The sequence below is a fragment of the Mustela putorius genome, unplaced genomic scaffold (assembly GCF_011764305.1).
Source record: "Mustela putorius furo isolate JIRA1106 unplaced genomic scaffold, ASM1176430v1.1 tig00003854_pilon_pilon_pilon, whole genome shotgun sequence".
Lineage (NCBI taxonomy): Eukaryota > Metazoa > Chordata > Mammalia > Carnivora > Mustelidae > Mustela > Mustela putorius.
The window spans coordinates 9,596,523-9,616,019 of record NW_025422006.1 but is presented as its reverse complement, the minus strand read 5'-3'; the positions used below and the strand labels follow the sequence as shown (position 1 = coordinate 9,616,019).

At 41.4% G+C, this 19,497-nt stretch overlaps 2 protein-coding genes across 4 annotated transcripts in view; one reads left to right on the top strand and one right to left on the bottom strand.

Moving 5' to 3' along the window:
• The window catches only part of CUNH9orf85 (chromosome unknown C9orf85 homolog), a 66,479-nt gene extending 51,007 nt beyond the window's left edge, over nucleotides 1-15,472 (bottom strand). For both annotated transcript variants that reach the window (XR_006601976.1, XM_004769217.2), the window contains exon 1: nucleotides 14,940-15,472. Coding sequence is in view for 1 of the 2 variants with exons in the window: in XM_004769217.2 (XP_004769274.1) it covers nucleotides 14,940-15,041 (102 nt within the window). In the remaining variant the exon portion in view is untranslated. The remainder of the gene's footprint in view (nucleotides 1-14,939) is intronic.
• A 73-nt stretch (nucleotides 15,473-15,545) lies between these two features.
• The window catches only part of ABHD17B (abhydrolase domain containing 17B, depalmitoylase), a 55,922-nt gene continuing 51,970 nt past the window's right edge, over nucleotides 15,546-19,497 (top strand). Inside the window, exon 1 of one of the 2 annotated variants that reach the window (XM_045065097.1) lies at nucleotides 15,546-16,124. The gene's annotated coding sequence lies outside the window, so the exon portion shown is untranslated. Of the gene's footprint in view, nucleotides 16,125-16,207; nucleotides 16,316-19,497 lie in introns of those variants that run through there. The other variant, XM_045065098.1, reaches the window with a different exon arrangement.

Genomic DNA, 19,497 nt, shown 5'->3' with positions numbered 1-19,497 from the left:
GGTATTTCACACCCATAATATTGTAAATGGCATACAACACGACATGACCTTCAAAACCAGACCTGATTAATAAAAAGGTGCAACAGAATTCTACTGCTGATAAGCCATCACTGAAAATTATTACACATGCATAACTCCATCACCTATAAGAAATACATCCTTGTTAAGGAGACAAGACTTTGACAAAACAAAAACAAATAAAAAAGAAAGTGTATCATACATTTAGTTTCAAAAGGACAACATGAATAATTAACTTTAGAATATAAACCCAACCATTCCAACTAGAAATGAACTTAATAAAATATCCAAGAAAATGTCTATCAGGAAGTTCTAAAAATGTCATTCAACCTCATGAATAAACAGATAAATTGGAAGAGAATTAGGATTGAGGTTGAAATAGCTCAAAAAATTATATAGCTCCGAAGCTATGGCAAAGTTCAAATTTATTCTTAGAAGCCAAAATCCAACAGAGACCAAATTAATCATTGTTGGAAAACCAAATCACACCAATTTCTTTCAGCCCAAAAAAGTATTACATGAAGTTTACTGTATATTTAAAGAGTTGAGATGATTCATCAGGATGCTTTTCTACACCCACTAATACTATCTCCGAAAAGAGAGGGTAGTCATTCGGGTACCTATGGCTCTCTCTCCTTTGCTTCCAAAAGCTGTGAATTCAAAGTTGTTTTAAAATATTTCCCATTCGGGGGGGCACCTGGGTGGCTCAGTGGATTAAGCCTCTGCCTTCGGCTCAGGTCATGATCCCAGGGTCCTGGGATTGAGCCCCACATCGGGCTCTCTGCTCTGCAGGGAGCCTGCTTCCTCCTCTCTCTCTGCCTGCCTCTCTGCCTACTTGTGATCTCTGTCAGATAAATAAAGAAAAAAAAAATCTTTAAAAAAAAAAAATAAAATAAAATAAAATATTTCCCATTCGGGGTGCCTCGGTGGCTCAGTGGGTTAAAGCCTCTGCCTTGGGCTCAGGTCATGATCTCAGGGTCCTGGGATAGAGCCTCAAATCAGGCTCTCTGCTCAGCAGGGAGCCTGCTTCCTCCTCTCTCTCTGCCTGCCTCTCTGCCTACTTGTGATCTCTCTCTGTCAAATAAATAAATAAAATCTTTTAAAAATTAAAAAAAAAATAAAATAATTCCCATGCATCATGATAACGGTTAAATTTGAGGAGGAGAGTAGTAGTGACTGAGAGGTGAGGAGCATTCTCTTGATCTGTGTGTTGGTTACAGGACTTTGTGAAAATTCGCTTTTGCACTTTTCTGTATGTTTGTATGCTATACTTGAACAAAAAGTTTATTAAGTAAAAATGCTCCATATTTGCCTTTTTCCACTTTTTAAAGTAGCTACTAGTGTGAGATTCCTAAATGAAGGCTTCATATCTCACTCATCTTTTTGCTGGTGCTTGGTACATAATAGAGGCTTAATAAAGACAGGTAAATTGACACAAATCAATAATTAATTGTACAATGTCAATAAGAAATACTTGATTTCCAGTCTTTCAACCCACATCATAAAACTACTTGCTATAGGTCCATGAGTAGTTAAAAAAAAAAAAAAAATATATATATATATATATGCTTGAGTCCCTATCCTCTGAGAGATAGACGGTATTTGTATATACATACGTGTGAGAGAAAGGGAAAGAAGCCAAGACATGAATGCTAATTACTAACATGACATGCGGCATATGTGTGGTAAGGTCAATAAATGCCATACAGAAGGAGGGAGACATTCCAGTGGGATTAACCAGGAAAGGAATAACTGAAGGAGTAGCATGTGAGCATGATGAACATCTTAGTAAGATGAAGGAAGGGACTAGCATTTACAGAATGCTTAACACTGCATGCCAGCTACCATGTGAGCACTTCCACAAACCTTACTCAATCCTTAAGATACAGCTAAGCCCACTAAGACCCTGATGGACTGAAAAATTTGTGCAAGATCACACAGCCAGTACATTGCATATAATGTGACCTAAACTCTTGAATCCAAAATCAATGTCTTTCTGCTACACCATGCTGCCACTGTCTTGAACAAGAAGAGCTTGGTATCTTTGGCCAAAAATCCAAAATCTCACACATGAGATCTGACAAAAATGGACAAGGAATTTTTTCCTACCCAATGTATATACTTCAGAATATTTTTATTCTTCAAAGTTACCTAACCAAAACAGACCACATTTTCTTACAAGAATGATGGTCTAAATTGACAGTACTGAAATTTTAATTCACAGCTTGAGATCAATCCATTCAGCTATGTTTTTGGTAAAAAGATTTTAGTCAACCACAGGCTTCTAATTAGAGAGCCTATTACCTAAGAGACGCTTTCATTCTTATGCTTTTGCCACCACATAATGTAATACATTCATTTTGGCAATAAGCATAAATACCTATTGATAATATTGTTTTGGAAAAAGACCTTCATAGATTCATAGTCTCTTCTTGCCCTTCTTCATTTATTCATTCAAATATTACTGAGGAGCCTTCAATGTCTCAGGAACTCTGCCCTCAATAATGAATAAGAGAAGCGTTGTTTTCAAGAGAGCATTTAATGTAACAACAACTTGATCCAATTTAAGTTTGTTGTTTCCAGATGAACCTCCTTCAACTTCTTGACCCAAACCTTCAAACTCATCAGAACTCATTCTTGCTTTCTGCTTTATCCCATTTTTCTATCTCATTCCATTCAACTTTTCCTTGACCCTTTATCCTTAAGTTGTACTATCTCCTTGAGGATAATACTGTATCAAGAATTTATTTACTTTCCCTCCCTTCCTTTGAGAACTACTATAGTACTCCCCTGTACCACCCTTGCCACAGCATTTAATACATTGTTATAATTAATTATTTACTTCATTCAACCCACCAGCTACCCACCACCATGCACCAACCCATGGCCTACTCTTGGTCAAGGTATTGGGGCTATAAAAAATACATATTTTCCTGGTGAAAATCATATTTCAGGGTAGACTATAAATAAGACAAACAAACAAGCAATATGGCAGAATGTAATGAGCTTATAAATATTAAAAAATAATTTAACAGTTCATAGTTGTGCTGATAAATTGAAACACAGGGAGAAAAAAAAAAGTGTGAGAAAGCCCAAAAATCAAGGATGATTCTTATATTTTTGGTGTGAGAAACTAGGTAAATGATGGAGCTGATTGCAGAGTTGGGGAACACTGGAGGAAAAGGTTTGAGAGAGAAAGATTAAGAGTTCTTTCTCTGCTATGTTAACCTTGAGATGCGTTTTTGATATTCAAGAATAGAGGTCAAGCAGGTAGCTAAATATACAGCTCTGCAGCTCAGGAGAGAGGTTGGCCTGGAGCTCCAGATGTGGAAGGTTAAAGATGGTATTCAACACCATGGACTGAGCTGAATTCGGATAAGCGTTCAAGAGGCAGTGATACTAAGTGATTGAGAAAGGGGAACGGAGCATTATTAACCTAGGATTTGGCAACACAGACATCAGTGACTTGACAAAAGGGATTCTATGAGTATAAAACAGTTGAGTACAAAAACTATGCTCAATGATGAGTACTCAAAAATGAGTACAAATACTGTTTGTGCAGGGATGGAAGCCATGGATGTAAAGAAGTTGAGAACCAGGAGCTTTTCCATGGAGAAGAAGAAAGCTAAGAAGAGTCTGGGTGTTTTTTTTTTTTTTCCTTAAATTTAAATAACCCAAGGGGCGCCTGGGTGGCTCAGTGGGCTAAAGCCCCTGCCTTCGGCTCAGGTCATGATCCCAGGGTCCTGGGATCAAGCCCCGCATCATCGGGCTCTTTGCTCAGCAGGGAGCCTGCTTCCTCCTCTCTCTGCCTGCCTCTCTGCCTACTTGTGATTTCTGTCTGTCAAATAAATAAATAAAATATTAAAAAAAAAAAAAAAGAAGTTAAGACTCCATTGGAGATGGAAAGACTGATGATGTAGAACAACTAGGACAAAAGAGGAGCCCTAGTACTTTAAATCCTTAGGTAGACAATGAGCTCCAGGGTGCAAGCAGAGGGCCTAGTCTTCAGGAAGGACAGCCATTTCATCCACTGTCACAGGAAGGCAGACTATATGGGTACAGATGCAGGTGGTTTGGTTGATGTCATGGTGAAGAGAAAACTGGCTTGAAGCAGGGGTTCCATCAGGCATGTACCACAGAGGGAAAGAGGAATAACGCTGCTGAGGTATAAGCAAGAAGAGAAAGGTATATTGATAAAACATGAACTCTGAGCTAGATAAGGGAGGGGGAAAAAGACATAAATGGGGTACAGTAAAAAGCAGAAAAGTTAATGCACAGGAGCACCTAAGGGAGTTCAAACATATATTTGAGAGATGAGGAAACTAGATAAGTAGATGGTAGTGATCTATTTTTCTAAAAAGTTTGTAAGTGGAGCAGTTACTGGCACTGGGCAAGTTTAAGGTTGACCATGGGAGTAGGTTCCTGAAGGGGGTGGAAGGAGGTCTAAAAGCTAAGAGATCAGATGTTGGATTACCCACGGGGATGTAGCAATCACTAGGTATGATGACAGGAACTGTGGAAAGGCAGGGAACCAGGTGCTGATGAGGACGTATAACCAGGAGACAATGACAGATCCAGAGGGGAAAACAGTCTGGCATGTATTTCAAAAAATATGGGAGTTTTGGGCAAGGAAAAAAAGATGGACTGAAGCAGCAAACGGGAGGAAGAGTTCTAAATGGGACGTGGGACTGGGGCTGAAGATGTGGGGGAACAAACATCATCACTTCAGGACTACAAGGACACAGAGTTCCTGGGAATAGTCAGGTAGGGCAGAAAGTGAAAGCAATTTTGTTCAACACTATGTCTCTATTTGATTACAACAAACTACTGATTCCAGGAGGCCAACTAAAAGGGCTGGAGGAGGGGCCCTGGAAGGCTGGAAGACTGTGTCTGGTGAAGATAAGCACAAAGCCAAATGAGAATAAATTTCCCAGTAAAACAGTGGGAATCTCAGACTCTAAAAGATCAACGAAAACACCCTTTCTAAGCTTTGGGATCTTTCCAATCAGTCTTCTTTTTGTTTAAATTAGCATTGGAAGAATCCTAATGATAATTACCTTCACATAGAGGATCTCGCACACCTCAAAAGAAGCTCAGAGAAAGAAAGTTTAGTTCATTCAATACCTTTAAGCGCTATTTGGCTGGGAGTGATGAGGAAAATCTCAGAAAGGCATCTCAGGCATGTTAGCTATTCCTTTATCCTCTTCTCATTTCATTTCTTCCTTTCACAAACGTCCACGGAGAGAAAAAGAGCAACCACAATTGAGGATGAGTGAGCTGGCAACGGGGCTGTTCTGAGGACAAGCAGGATTCTCTGCACACCTGCCTGTGACCTCCCAGTAACACTTGTGCAGTGTGGATACGGCTTAAAATAACAAATACCTCAACAGCCTCTAACTGCCCGCCCTGGGGTACTCTGTCCAACTGCACACCACTCCCTACTACAGTGTTTCTCTAAACAGAAAAATGACCCACTTCGGGGAGAGTTAATATAAATCATGACTTTTTCTCTCTCAGATAAACAAATTTACCTGCATGAAGAATTCTGAGAATCCTTTTTCTGACAGTATATACTCAACTTTATGAAGAAACAAGTGTTGACAATATAATGATAAAACTTCATAATCCAATGGAATCTACTATCCCCTAACACAATACACCAAATCAAGACAAATTAATTTCAGTTGTCACTGTACACAAAATGTACATAAAATGAAATGTCTAAAATACACGATCAATGTAGAAAAAAACCAATTATATTGTTATAGCCTCATTTTAAGAAACATGCTGAATCACTTCATTGGCTTCAAGAGGAAGCACCATGGGAACGTAGATAGACGGAATATCCCCACGCATGGATGGAATTATTTTTGTGTGAAAGCGAGAGAAAATAAAAGATAAATAATAAGAAGAATACCACACTTCTAAACACCAGAAAGGAAAAGTAAAGAGTGTCATAGCACTAGGACTTTTACTGAGTATAAGACTCCTGATGCAGGGGCGCCTGGGTGGCTCAGTGGGTTAAAGTCTCTGCCTTTGGCTCAGGTCATGATCCCAGGGTCCTGGGATAGAGCCCTGCATTGGGCTCTCTGCTCAGCAGGGAGCCTGCTTCCCTCCCCTCCTCTGCCTGCTTGTGATCTCTCTCTCTCTCTCTCTGTTAAATAAATAAATAAAATCTTTAAAAAAAAAAAAAAAAAAGATTCCCGCTGCGTATCATAATGCAAAGTAGACCATAGACTGTCACCTTGTCAAATGAACATGCTGAATTTAGTTACAAATCAACTGGAGGCAGGATGGATTTAAGATAAACCCATTTAATAGACAGCATCAGTGAATCTATCAAAGAACATTTCCCAATTTGGAAAAACATCAAAGGGAGTCTCAGGTGGTCTCTAGAGTCCCAGAGATGGTTAGCTAGAAACTACAGTGGATTATTTTCTGTATCTACCCAACTGCAGATTTATTCAATGACTACCCAGATGTTTTACCTTCATTGTTGACACCAATTGATTGAGAAATAACCTTTATTCCCATGACTAGTGCTTCATCACTCACAAGGAAATTACTCACACCAGGGATTACCTGAACCAATCTGAGACTGTTCCCTAAAGTGCAAAAATAGCTCTGGGTGAAGGGAGATAGAACAAAAAATCTCCTAAGACTTGATTCTAAGCTATCTGGACAAAATGAGCCTTACCACTAGCAGGACATCCTTTTCCACAACAAGATCTTATCCATTATATACTCATTTATTAATTATTTATTCATATACTAAATCATATACTAAAATATCTATTCATATACTAAATTAGTATATTCATATACTAAATTCAGATATCATATTTATTCATATACTAAAATTCCTAGAGTGAAACTAGGGAAAAAAACGAGACCCAAGCTCAATAATCTTATGCACAAAATCCACTTTGTAATGATCATCTTTACTTTTCTTACAGAAAAACAAACTCAACTGTCATGACTAGTGTTTATATATAAAGGATGCAATTATTAGAATATTCTGACTTGTGGTTAGCTAAGATATTCAATATATTAGAATGTTATCTTGTTTGTTTTTTTTCCGGAAAAGTTAATAAAATTGTCTTCTTTTTTAAAGACTGATATAAGAAGTATTTCTACACCTTCCTCAGACAAAAAGCAAACAAACAAAAAAACCTCATGACACCTAAGTGGTTAATCAGTTGTTTTGCCACAATATCTATTTTTACTTTACTTTCAAAGTTTTATTTATTTATTTGAGACAGATAATGATAGAAACAGCAAGAGAGCACAAGCGAGGGGCGCCTGGGTGGCTCAGTGGGTTAAGCCACTGCCTTCGGCTCAGGTCATGATCTCAGGGTCCTGGGATCGAGTCCCACATCGGGCTCTCTGCTCAGCAGGGAACCTGCTTCCTCCTCTCTCTCTCTCTGCCTGCCTCTCTGCCTACTTATGATGTCTCTCTGTCAAATAAATTAAAAAAAAAAAAAAAGAGAGCACAAGCGAGGAGGAGAGAGAAAGCAGATTTCCATTAAGCAGGAAGCCTGACATGGTGTTCGATCTCAGGACCCTGAATCATGACATGAGCTGAAGGCAGATACTTAGCCAACTGAGCCACCCAGACTCCCCTATAATATCTATTTTTAACTGAGGTAAAATTTACATTGATATCATGCATAGATTTTGTTTTAAAGATTTATATATTTATTTGAGAGCAAGAGACAACACAAACAAAAGGCAAGGGAGGGACACAAGGAGAGAACCTTTCAAGCAGACTCCATGTTGAGTGCAGAGCCTGATGCAGGGCTCAATCTCCTGACCCATGAGATCATGGCCTAAGCCAAAATCAAGAGATCGACACGTAATGGACTGAACCACCCAGGTACCCCTCAAGCACAAATTCTAAAGCACAATTCAGTGATTCTAATAAATGTATTCCCTCTTGTGATCTTCACATTTCCATCATTCCAGAAAGTTTTACTGAGTCCCTTCCAATCAATCCCCCCACCCCCTGCACCAAAAGCAACTACTGCTCTGATTTCTATAGACGGAAGAAGTACTTGGTTCCTTTCCTTTCACACATTTCTGAGATTCGTCCACAATGCATGCAATACATGCAAAAAATGGTTAGTAGTCTGTTTTTTTTTTTTTTTCCAATAGCAGAGTAGCAGCCCATGGTATGACTGACACAATTTGCTTATCTATTTTCCTGTTGGTAGATATTTCGGTGTTTGTGGGGTTTTTCCCAGTTTTTGGCTATTGTGAATAAAGTTGCTGGTAAACACAGAATCCTGTTCTGCTGTAAATGTAATCATATCACTTTAAACAGCTTCCTGCCTAACCAGAAACTGAGTGATTTGACTGTATAAGCATCACGGTAAGGGAATGAAAGGAGCCCCACCTCTGCCACAGAGCCCTGGCTGAATAAATGGGACCCACTCCAAGGAGCCCACATCTGTGATATGTGACACCACAGGCAATCACACCTTGTGAGGAGAGACCCTTTCTCTGCAATATTTCAAACAGGAAGTGTTTAGGGGCAGTGGTGATAAAGTACATCTCTGTTCTGACCCTAATGTGGTGTCACACTGCTTCTAGTACCCACAAAAATGCACTATTAAAAAACAACATTGAAAAAAATAAATAAATAAAACAAAGCAAAACACACACACACACACACACACAGAGGAACAACAACACTGGCGCACCTGGCTGGCTCAGTCAATGGAGCATTCAACTCTTGATCTCAAGAGTAGTGAGTTGGAGCCCCACACTGAGAGTAGAGGTTACTTAAAGACAACAACTGCCACTACAACACACATATACAAAAAGGGGTGTTGAATTACTTGTCTTGGAGATCTCTGAGCACAGACATCACCTAATCAATGGCTAGCCATGTGTTAGTTACATAACTTGGGTAGGTATATCATTTACCACTAAGTCCTCACTTTCCAATATGCAGAATAAGATAATTATTGCATCTATCTTAGAGTCATTTTTTAAAAAAAGATTTTATTTATTTATTTGAGAGAGAGAGAATATGCATGCATGAGCTGGGGGCAAGGTGCAGAGGGAGAGAGAATCCCAGCCGATTCTGTACCAAGTGCAAGCCCAACGTGGGGCTCAATCCCAAGACCCCAAGACCATGCCTTGAACTGAAATCACGAGTTGGATGCTCAGGGGCACCTGGGTGATTCAGTTGGTTAAATGTCTGCCTTCCAATCATGTCATGATCTTGGGGTCCTGGGATAGAGCCTCACATTGAGCTCCCTGTGCAGCAGGACTCTGCTTCTCCCTTTGCCCTTCCCTGTGTGCTCTCTCTCTCTCTCTCTCTCTGTGTCCCAAATAAATAAATAAAATCTTAAAGAAAAAAAGAGTTGGATGCTCAACTGACTGCATCACCCAGGCATCCCTTAGGGTTATTTTAAAGTTCAAAATTAGATGATGTACATAAAGTATGCATAGTGGCTAACACATTTAAAAATATAAATACTAGCTATTGATAACAAAACTTTTTTCATTGTTTTTATTTTCTTTTTTAATTAACATATAATGTATGATTAGCCCCAGGGGTACAGGTCTGTGAATCGTCAGGCTTACACATTTCCCAGCGCTCACCATAGCACATAACACCCTCCATAATGTCCATAACCCAACCACTCACTCCCTACCCCCCTATCCCCAGAAACCTTCTGTTTGTTTTATGAGATTAAGAGTCTCTTATAGTTTGTCTCCCTCCCAAGCCCATCTTGTTTCATTTTTTCCTTTCCCTACTCTCCAAACCCCCCACTTTGCCTCTCAAATTCCTCATATCAGGGAGATCATATAATTATCTTTCTCTGATTGACTTATTTCACTCAGCATAATACCCTCTAGTTCCATCCATGTTGTTGCAAATGGCAGGATTTCATTTCTTTTGATGGCTGCATAGTATTCCATTCCATGGTGTATTCCACACACCTCACATCTTCTTTATCTATTCATCTGTTGATGGGACATCTAGGTTCTTTCCATAGTTTAGCTATTGTGGACATTGCTGCTATAAACATTTGGGTGCACGTGCTCCTTCGGATCACAACATTTGTATCTTTAGGGTAAATACCCAGTAATGCAATTGGCTGGGTCATGGGGTAGCTCTATATTAAACTTTTTGAGGAACCTCCATGTTGTTTTTCCAGAGTGGTTTCACCAGCTTGCATTCCCACCAACAGTGTAAAGGGTACCACTTTCTCTGCATCCTTGCCAGCATCTGTCCTTTCCTGACTTGTTAATTTTAGCCATTCTGACTGGTGTGAGGTGGTATCTCATTGTGGTTTTGATTTTTATTTCCCTGATGCTAAGTGATGTGGAGCACTTTTTCATGTGTCTGTTGGCTATCTGGAGGTCTTCTTTGGAGAAATGTCTGTTCATGTATTCTGCCCATTTCTTGATTGGATTATTTGTTCTTTGGGTGTTAAGTTTGATAAGTTTTTTATAGATTTTGGATACTAGCCCTTTATCTCATATGTCCTTTGCAAATATCTTCTTCCATTCTGTCAGCTGTCTTTTGGTTTTGTTTCCTTTGCTGTGCAAAAACTTTTGATCTTGATGAAGTCCCAATTGTTCATTTTTGCCCTTGCTTCCCTTGCCTTTGGCAATGTTTCTAGGAAGAAGTTGCTGTGACTGAGGTTGAAGAGGTTGCTGCCTGTGTTCTCCTCAAGGATTTTGATGGATTTCTTTCTCACATTGAGGTCTTCCATCAATTTGGAGTCTATATTTGTGTGTAGTGTAGGGAAATGGTCCAATTTCATTCTTCTGCATGTGGCTATCCAATTTTCCCAACACCATTTGTTGAAGAGACTGTCTTTTTTCCATTGGACATTCTTTCCTGCTTTGTCAAAGAGTAGTTGACCATAGAGTTGAGGATCTATTTCTGGTCACTCTATTTAATGTTCCACTGATCCATATGTCTATTTTTGATAACAAAACTTTACTTCCAAAACCATTTATTTATTTATTTTTAAAGATTTTAATTATTTGACAGACAAAGATTACAAGTAGGCAGAGAGGCAGGCAGAGAGATTGAGAGGGAAGCAAGCTCCCTGCTGAGCAGAGAGCCCAATGCGGGGCTCAATCCCAGGACCCAGGACCCTGGGATTATGACCTGAGCCGAAGGCAGAGGTTTTAGCCCAGAGCCACCCAGGCGCCCCTCCAAAACAATTTAGAGAGTACAGCCTCAGATTTTCATTTTCTTTTTCCATTTGAAGTCAAAGACCAGAGTTTCCCCAAATGAGTGCGTTCCTCCAAAAATTAGTTCAAATTCAGTAGGCATTATGTAAACCAAAGGGTTCCATAATCAAGCAAATTTTGGTTAAATAATTTTTTTGAAACTGCGAAACTGCTCAGTGTTGTAGCCACTATGCCAAAGCACACTATGAACCCTACATTGAGACCCAGAATGTACTATTTCCAAAGTAACTGAACCATGAAACTGACTCCTGCTTTATCGAGAAGATGTGATCCTGGGGCACTTTGGGAAATGCTAATAAAAACAACACTAACTACATATATAAAACAAATAGTATTCTTAAGAAGAAGGATATATGGTCTTCCCATTTCATTTAGTTAAATGCTCTCTATTCCTTATATCTCAGGGAAGCCTTCTTTAAGCCTTTAAACTCAATCAAGACTTTCTGTTAGAGGTACCTGGGTAGCTCAGCCGGTTTAACCTCTGCCTTCAGCTCAGTTCATGATCTCAGGGTCCTGAGATTGAGCCCCACATCACATCAGGCTCCCTGCTCAGCAGGAAGTCTGCTTCTCCCTCTCTGCCTGCTGCTCCCTCTGCTTGTGCTTTCTCTCTCTCTCTCAAATGGAAAAAATTAAAAATCTTAAAAAAAAAAAAACTTCCTGTTTCAAACCCTCAGCTTTCCTTAGACTCTTTCTTCATCACCCTTACTGTAATTCCTATTAACGAACCTGAAAAATTATTTACTACTTTTATCTTACCCACCAAATTATATTATGCTCAACTCTATACTCCAGCATCTAGCACAATGTTTCGTGCCAGGTAATAGATGTGGAACAAATATGTGAGTCCACGAATTTTACTGCAGCTTTGCTATAGTGGAAAACTGAAAACAATCTAAGTATTACTACCAGGAAAGTAAGGTACTCTACATTTATATTATATTAGACAGCCATTAAAAAGAATAACTTAATATTTGTACTCTGACATTCCTACTTTAATTGAATGAGAAAGAAAAAAATGTACTTTATTACATATATACTATATTGTGCAAAGACACCTAAAAACATACACAAGTTGATAACGAAAAAAAATTGTTCCAATTTTAGTATATGTGCTGCAGAAGCGAGCACGTTAACAAAACAAAGAAATTTAATAGTGACTACATTTGAAGAGGAATAGGACTGGGAAAAAGTACTTTGAATTTTGGACTTTAAACATTTCTCTGTTTTCAATATTCTCCAAGAAGTATACATTTTTTTTAATTAATTGCTTTGAGCAACTTCAAGTCTACATAAATTACCATATGCTTTAGGCTCAGTTCATATTTGTATCACTATTTGTCAAAGATATTTTTGTAATGATCCCTATAACAATCTTGAGAGGTAAATAAGACAACAGATAGTAACAACCCCATACTGTACATTAAAAGCTAGAGGTAAATTGCTTAATACCACAAAGCAAAAGAAAGAACAGAACTGACGTTAAAATTAGTTGATCTTTTCCCTAGTCCAGCGTTCTTTTCATTACACATCACTGCCTTTCCAGAAAGGGACATAAGGCAGTCTTGATACAATTAACATTTTAGTACTAAACAACTGGAAGAGATTAAACCTTTTCCCATCTCAACAAGTCATGAGAGGACACTGCAGGCCAATGGCCATGGAGTCCTCTTCTAAGTAAACCAAGTGAAAGGGAGTTTACAAAATCCTAGTGCATGCTTCTGTTGGACCACTCTCTTATATTCAGCTGAGATCTCTCTGTAACTTTAACCTTTTGGTTCAAATTTGGCCATCTGGAAGGCTACAGAATAAGCTTCCCTCTTCTTCTGGAATATACTCAACATATGAAGACAGCTATGAGCTGTGTCCTTTTGAGAATGGGTGCTTTACTTAGACAAACCTCCCAATAAAACATCTATCATTATCCAACTGGTTAGGAAAAAAGGGAAACTATCACGCAGGACTCCTACAAACTCATGAGATATAAATAGGCAATTGTCATCACTGCAGTCCTTTAAGGAGAGCTAGAGAACCATGCACTCTCACCACTCCTTTGTCGGATGGCACTGAATCAAACAGCTTTCTGGTACAACGCACAGGAATGAAGACGGGTTAGATGTTTCTGACATCTAACAGCTGGCTCAAGGATTTGCTAAGAACAGCCAATTAGTATTTCTTCATTAGGAAGATGAACGATCAACCCAATCCTTCCTCAGTAAAACATTTCTTGAAGTTTTGGTCAGATTCTCCAATAACAAAATACCTGCTTCTTCTACCAATGGACAAATGAACTTCCCGACAATTTAAAAGAGGCAAAGAAATTGATGGTAAAAGTTGTAAAATGAAACTTAGTGACTGAATTTGGGACTCCTAAGAAGATTTAAGAGGGAAATGACATGGTTGTTAGGGAACCAAGGAAATGAACAATGAAAAAATACAAGAAGTACAAGGTCAAGAAGTCTTACACTTAAAACTGTAAGAGGCAGAGGAAGCTACACTATAGCTAAATATTTATTAAAACTGCTTTTTATGATCTGATGAAAACCAATCAGAATTAAATGCTTGTGCAAAAGCTCAGAGCAAATGGACAGGACAAGAAAACATCTACTTGGAATAGCACAGCTTTTTATATTGGCTTACGGATTAATGAGCACAAGCTTGGGAAAGTCCTCCCAAACGCTTCCCCAGGTTTTCCATCTGAATGTGAACCTAAATAAGGAAAAGGAGAGGTCCTTTGAGCACCCAACTGAAGATATCCCTCCTACTCTTCCTTACTGAGCTATCTTGCACTTCATTAGAGTTTATCATAATCTGTAGTTACCTATCTCTGTGCTTGCCTGTTGTCCGATGACCCAGAAGACTATAAGCTCCTTGAGGGCAGAGTCAACTCTTTTTAACACTGCAAACACAGGAGCATGGGGTTTTGTACATGGAGGGTGCTCATCAAATATTTGGAAGGTAAATAAGTGAAGAGAGAGAAAAAGAAAAGGAGATCGCAGATTACTATAAACAGTTTGCTTTGCTTTCTTTCCCAATGTTGATAAACTAATTCACCTAATGGACACTTATTACGACCCAGCGCAAGGCATACGTCATTCGGCTTAGCCTCCCAACAGAACTCTGAATTTTCTTCCAGGTCACAGAAACCCTCCTAAAAAAGTAAATTACTTTATAACCAACAAAACAAGCATCTTTACGTTAGCCAAATGACCTGATCCTCAAAACAATCTTACAAAAAAAGGCGAATTATGTTGGTGAGGATCCTGGGGCGAAGAGTTCTTAAATCCTTCACATTCTCCCTACAAACCTCTGGGCTTGTAGTTTCCACAGAGAAAAATAGCGGCCGCACAACCACGGTGCAAACTCTTGACACTCGTGCTCGTTTCTTACTGCTAATACGTGCTCCAGACGGGAACCGATCAGCGACTCGATTCTCCACTCGCATTTGGGGTCTGACGAGGGTCCCGTTCGGTCCGTGTAACTGGTTAAATGCTGACGGCCAAATATACTTATGAGGAGATAACACGTCCAGGTCAAAGAAAGGGCGTGGGAATACCGTTTCAGAAAAGGCTGCGCTGCGGCCAGAACTACCTCTGGGCTGCGGTCCACAGTCGCTCCCTCCCAACTCCTCCTGTCCTCTCTCCCCTTCGACGAACCCTTCCTTCCTAGAGTCAGATTGGGTGCAACAGGCAGGTTCCTACCTTGGTCTGAACACTCTTATCAAACTTGTCGTTTCTGAAGCTAAACGTATTCTGGTGCCTCTGAGGCCTGGAACGAGCCACGTTCCCTTTCTGGGAGCTCATCGTGGAAACCACAATCACCTCGCGCCGGTACAGGGAGGACGCGGGGAAGACGAAGACGCCAGGAACGGCCCCACGGAGTCCACGCTTCTGTCACTGACCCGGAAGGAACTTATCCGGCCTTTCCGCCCCCGCCCCCGTCAGCCCACGTGACTCGCCGCGGAGGTCAAAAGACTCCCTCTCATCTGTCAAAACCCTCAAGGTTCTTCCACGCGGCCCAGTCTCGACCCATCCCCCGCTCCGCGCAACCTCTCTCAAACCCGGCGTCTAAATCCCGCTTCCTGCGAAGCGAGAATTCCCCCATTGGTCCGAACGTGGCAGTCCATCAAGGCGGAGAGGCAAGGAACCTTTGCCTTTATTGGTTCTCCTTTTCCGCAATCCCCGCCTCCTGCCGACGTAGCTCAGCCTCTCCCGGCGCCCGACTCCGCTGGGCGGCTTGTGATTGGTTGAAGTCCGGCTAAGCTGTGCTGCGTCCCTCCCCCGGCCCGCTCGCAGGCTGGAACCCGGGTCAGCTTGGCATCTTCCTCCAGTCAGTGACCAAGTCCTGCTTCAGCGAGCCTTCTGCTCGTCCCCTCGGTTCCCTTCCAGCCTTCCTCCCGCCACCAAAGCTCGCCTCGTGGTGGCAGGCTGAGGAGGAGCAAAGAAAGGAGGATTAAAGAGAAGAAAGACCTGGCTGGGTTTGGCTGGTGTCTGCAGTGCCAGAAAGGGAGGTGGCGGCGGCGGCTGCGACCACGGCCGCGCGGGACGTGAGGCCCGAGAGCCGCCGACGGCGACGGCCGCTCCAGAGCCTCGCGCCGGGGCCGTTAGTCAGCAGAACGCGAGCCCGTGTGGAGGAGCAGCGCCGGCGCGAGGCGAGACTCCAGAGCGCGAGCCGGCCCCCTCGGGCGCCGCCGTCCTTCGTCGTCCCGGCGCCGGGGGCTGCAGCCCTCGTCCCCCCTCCTCGGCCGCGCCCGCCCGCAGGCCGGGAGAGTCCGGCGGCGGCGGCGGCAGCAACGTGGGTCGCACCTTGTGGAGGACAGCGCGGCGGCAGAGGCTCTCTCGCGGCCCTTTCTTCCCGACACCTTGGCCGCGGCCCCTCAGGTGCAGGTGCGTGGGGGCCGCGGCGGGCCGGGCCCGGCGGCCGGGCTCGGGGAGGGGGCGCTAGGCCCGGAGCCGCAGCGCGGGAGGGACGAACCCGGGCCGGGCGGGGGGAGGGGAACGGGAGGCGTCTTTGTTGTTGGCGACCGGGATCCCTCTCGGCGGCGGCGCAAGGCTCCGGGGAAGCCGCTTCGGATCGGGTCTGGTTTGGAGCGGCTTCGCTGGCGGTTCCGTGGAGGGGAGAGGGGGGAGAGTCCGTGCGAGCCGGGAGGCTGCGGGAGTCTGGGGGCGGGAGGGAGCCGGAAAGCCGGACTGGGAGAAAGGTCTGGGGTCCTCCTCGCGGGAGAAGGCGCTCGGTTCACTTGTTTTGCTCCGCTCCCCGCGGACGGAAAGATGGGGTCAGCTTCACCTTCCGCTCCCTGGCTCCCCGGGAGGCTGGGATGCCCGACAGCCGCCTCCTGAACGTCCTCGTGTGGGCCGGCCTCGATCCGAGCTCCAGTCGGCCCCGTTCTCGGCGCTGTGTGTTCCCGGCGGGCCGGCTTCGGGTTCTTTTTTCTCTGGGCGGCTCAACCTGCATCTTAGCCAGTTTCGAACTGTGTTTTCGAACCCTAGATTGGGCTCCTCCGTAACTGCTTTGGAGCTGGAAAATGAGAGGGTTGGGTTGGAATTTTTTTAAACTCTGAAACGAAAGTTCTGTCGAGTTGGGAGTGTAGGTTGTGGAGGGCTTCCCCCCCCCCACACACACACACCCCACCCCGCCGCCGCCGCAAAGAAAAGTGAGTTTAACCCCGGCTTTTTGTTTAAAAAGAAAAAAGAAAAAGTTTAGAGCTTTGATCCTTGGGGAGATTCTGCCAATGCCAGAATACAGGTTTTGGGGGGTTGGGAGCGATGCTTCGATACAAGTCTACGTGAGGTGGGCTTGATAAGCAAATAGATAAGTAACGGAGTAACAGGGTGATCTTTAAATGTTGGCTCTGTATGGAAAGGTGTTTTCTGTTTAATACATTTCGTAATGTCTATGCATATACTACTTCATCCGCAAGATGATTCATTGATTTTTTTTTTTTTTTAAGACTCCAATAAATGGAAAAGAATTTTGGAGATCTTGTGTCAGCATTTGGAACTGCCTAATGTGTCTCTGTTTACATTAACAGGGAAACTTAAAATGAACTTTTCTCCATAGTTTGTCTCTTCATATGTTGATGGCATAAACGCATTTGTGTTACATACCTCGTATCTAATCATAACCAATATTTTAATCATAATTACCAGTGTTCTTACTTGGGACTGCCCAGCTCTTGGGTTAATTTTTACTGTGAGAGTATAGGTGGTAGCTTAAGGAACAGGGGAGATAGCCATGATTCAATTTACAAAAGAAGTAAAATCCCTGTTGTGCAGTAATTGCTTTATTATTTGAGGTCTGTGAGGAAATAAATAGCACCCTCACCCATATTTTGACCTCTCTTTTCTCCTACTCTAGTAGTAATAAGGTTAATTGGGAAGGATAGGATTAGATTTTTAGCAGGCTAGGCAATTTTAATTTTGTCCCCTGCTGTGCAGGACTGTAGTTAGTAAGTGGCTTGTTTCTTGGAGTATCTTTGCACATTTTGAAATAATGTATGAAATGATATCTGACAAAGAATTTCTATTTCCTGTGACCAGACTGACTATCTTAAAACATCATGGCAGAATAATGTTTTTGATAAGTTAAAGAGTGCTTTTCAGTGCAGTTCTCTTATTTTGGTATTATGAATTTCAATTCTTTGATGAAGAATTAGCTTAAAGAAATACAGTTACAGTAGGGAGAATGCCTATCCTATGTGCCATCCTCTAAGAATTGATAACTCAGAATTTCTTTCATGTTAAGATTCATGTTAATATTCTTAGAATCAGTGATGATGAAAAAATAGACTGACAAATTGGCTTGTTTGGTTTACTTGTAGATATTATTTCTAGTATATCCAAGGTTTGTTTTAATTCTCAAAAATTCTTCCTTTCCTATCTGTTAAAAAATTCATATATATATATATATATATATATATCCCTATTTATGCCTCTCATACCTATCTTTGTGAGTTGGAGAGGGAAAATTATGTTATTTGTGACATTTTTATAGATAATATAAAGCCCAGAGAAATTCGTTCTTTGAATTGCCCAAAGCTACATAATTTGTAAGAAACAGAACCTGGGTTTTCTGACTTAAGAGTCCTGAATCCTTTGCTTCGGAGCAGTGTGTTCGAACCAGCTGTTCGGACCCAGCAGTTTTTGCCAATTCAAATGAAATAAAAATACAGCAATAGGAGTATTGGCAACATACAATATAATGAATATTCATGCACCCATTACTCAGTTGGAGAGATAAAAAGACAAAACAAAATGAAGCTTCCTTTGTACTTCAAAAACCCTTCTTAAATCCTACTTCCTCTTCCCCCACCCTCCAGCCACTAACCGGAAATTAGAATGCATCCTTCCTATCCATGTGTTTATACTTAACTACATGCCTTTATGTCCTCGATCACTATATAGTTTTTCTCTGATTATTTTAAGACTCTTATTTTTAAAACTATTTAAATACATATTTGTAGCCTGCCTTCTAGATTTATCTATGTTTATTCGGGTAATTCTATTTTATTTTTACTGCGATAATGGTATGTGTTCCATTATGTGACTATCAGATTTCTCTTATCATTTTAGTTTTTTCCGATTGCTTATTAAACACTGTGGGGAATATTCTTGTATATGTTTATTTAGGTATATGTGCAAGACTTGCTCTGGGGCAGTGGATCTTGAGACTATCCCTTTTTTTTTTTTTTTAACATTTTATTTATTTATTTATTTGACAGAGAGAGATCACAAGTAGGCAGAGAGGCAGGCAGAGAGAGAGGGAGGAAGCAGGCTCCCTGCCGAGCAGAGAGCCCGACGTGGGGCTCTATTCCAGGACCCTGGGATCATGACCCGAGCTGAAGGCAGAGGCTGAGCCATCGAGGCGCCCCACTATATCCCATTATAGAAATAATTTTATAACTTCTCCAATTCTGTCCTAAAATGAAATTTAAGATAATAAGCTTACATTCATTTGAAACTTAATGAACTTACAAATTTATAATGAAATTAAAACTTAAATAAATTTACATTATATTTTAAAGTAATGCTCTTACTAGATTGTAAGAATTTGTAACAGAGTAATGTATTCACTGTGTAGATGCTCATACCAAACCACACTCTAATCTTGCTACGAAGTGTGATAGTAGACTATTAAACGCAGAATTCTGGGAGCTTGTTAGAAATCAGAACCTCAGGACCTACCCTACTGACTCATGCTGAATTTTAACAAGACTCCCAGGTGATGTGTGCGCACATAAAAATCCAGAAAGCACTGCTG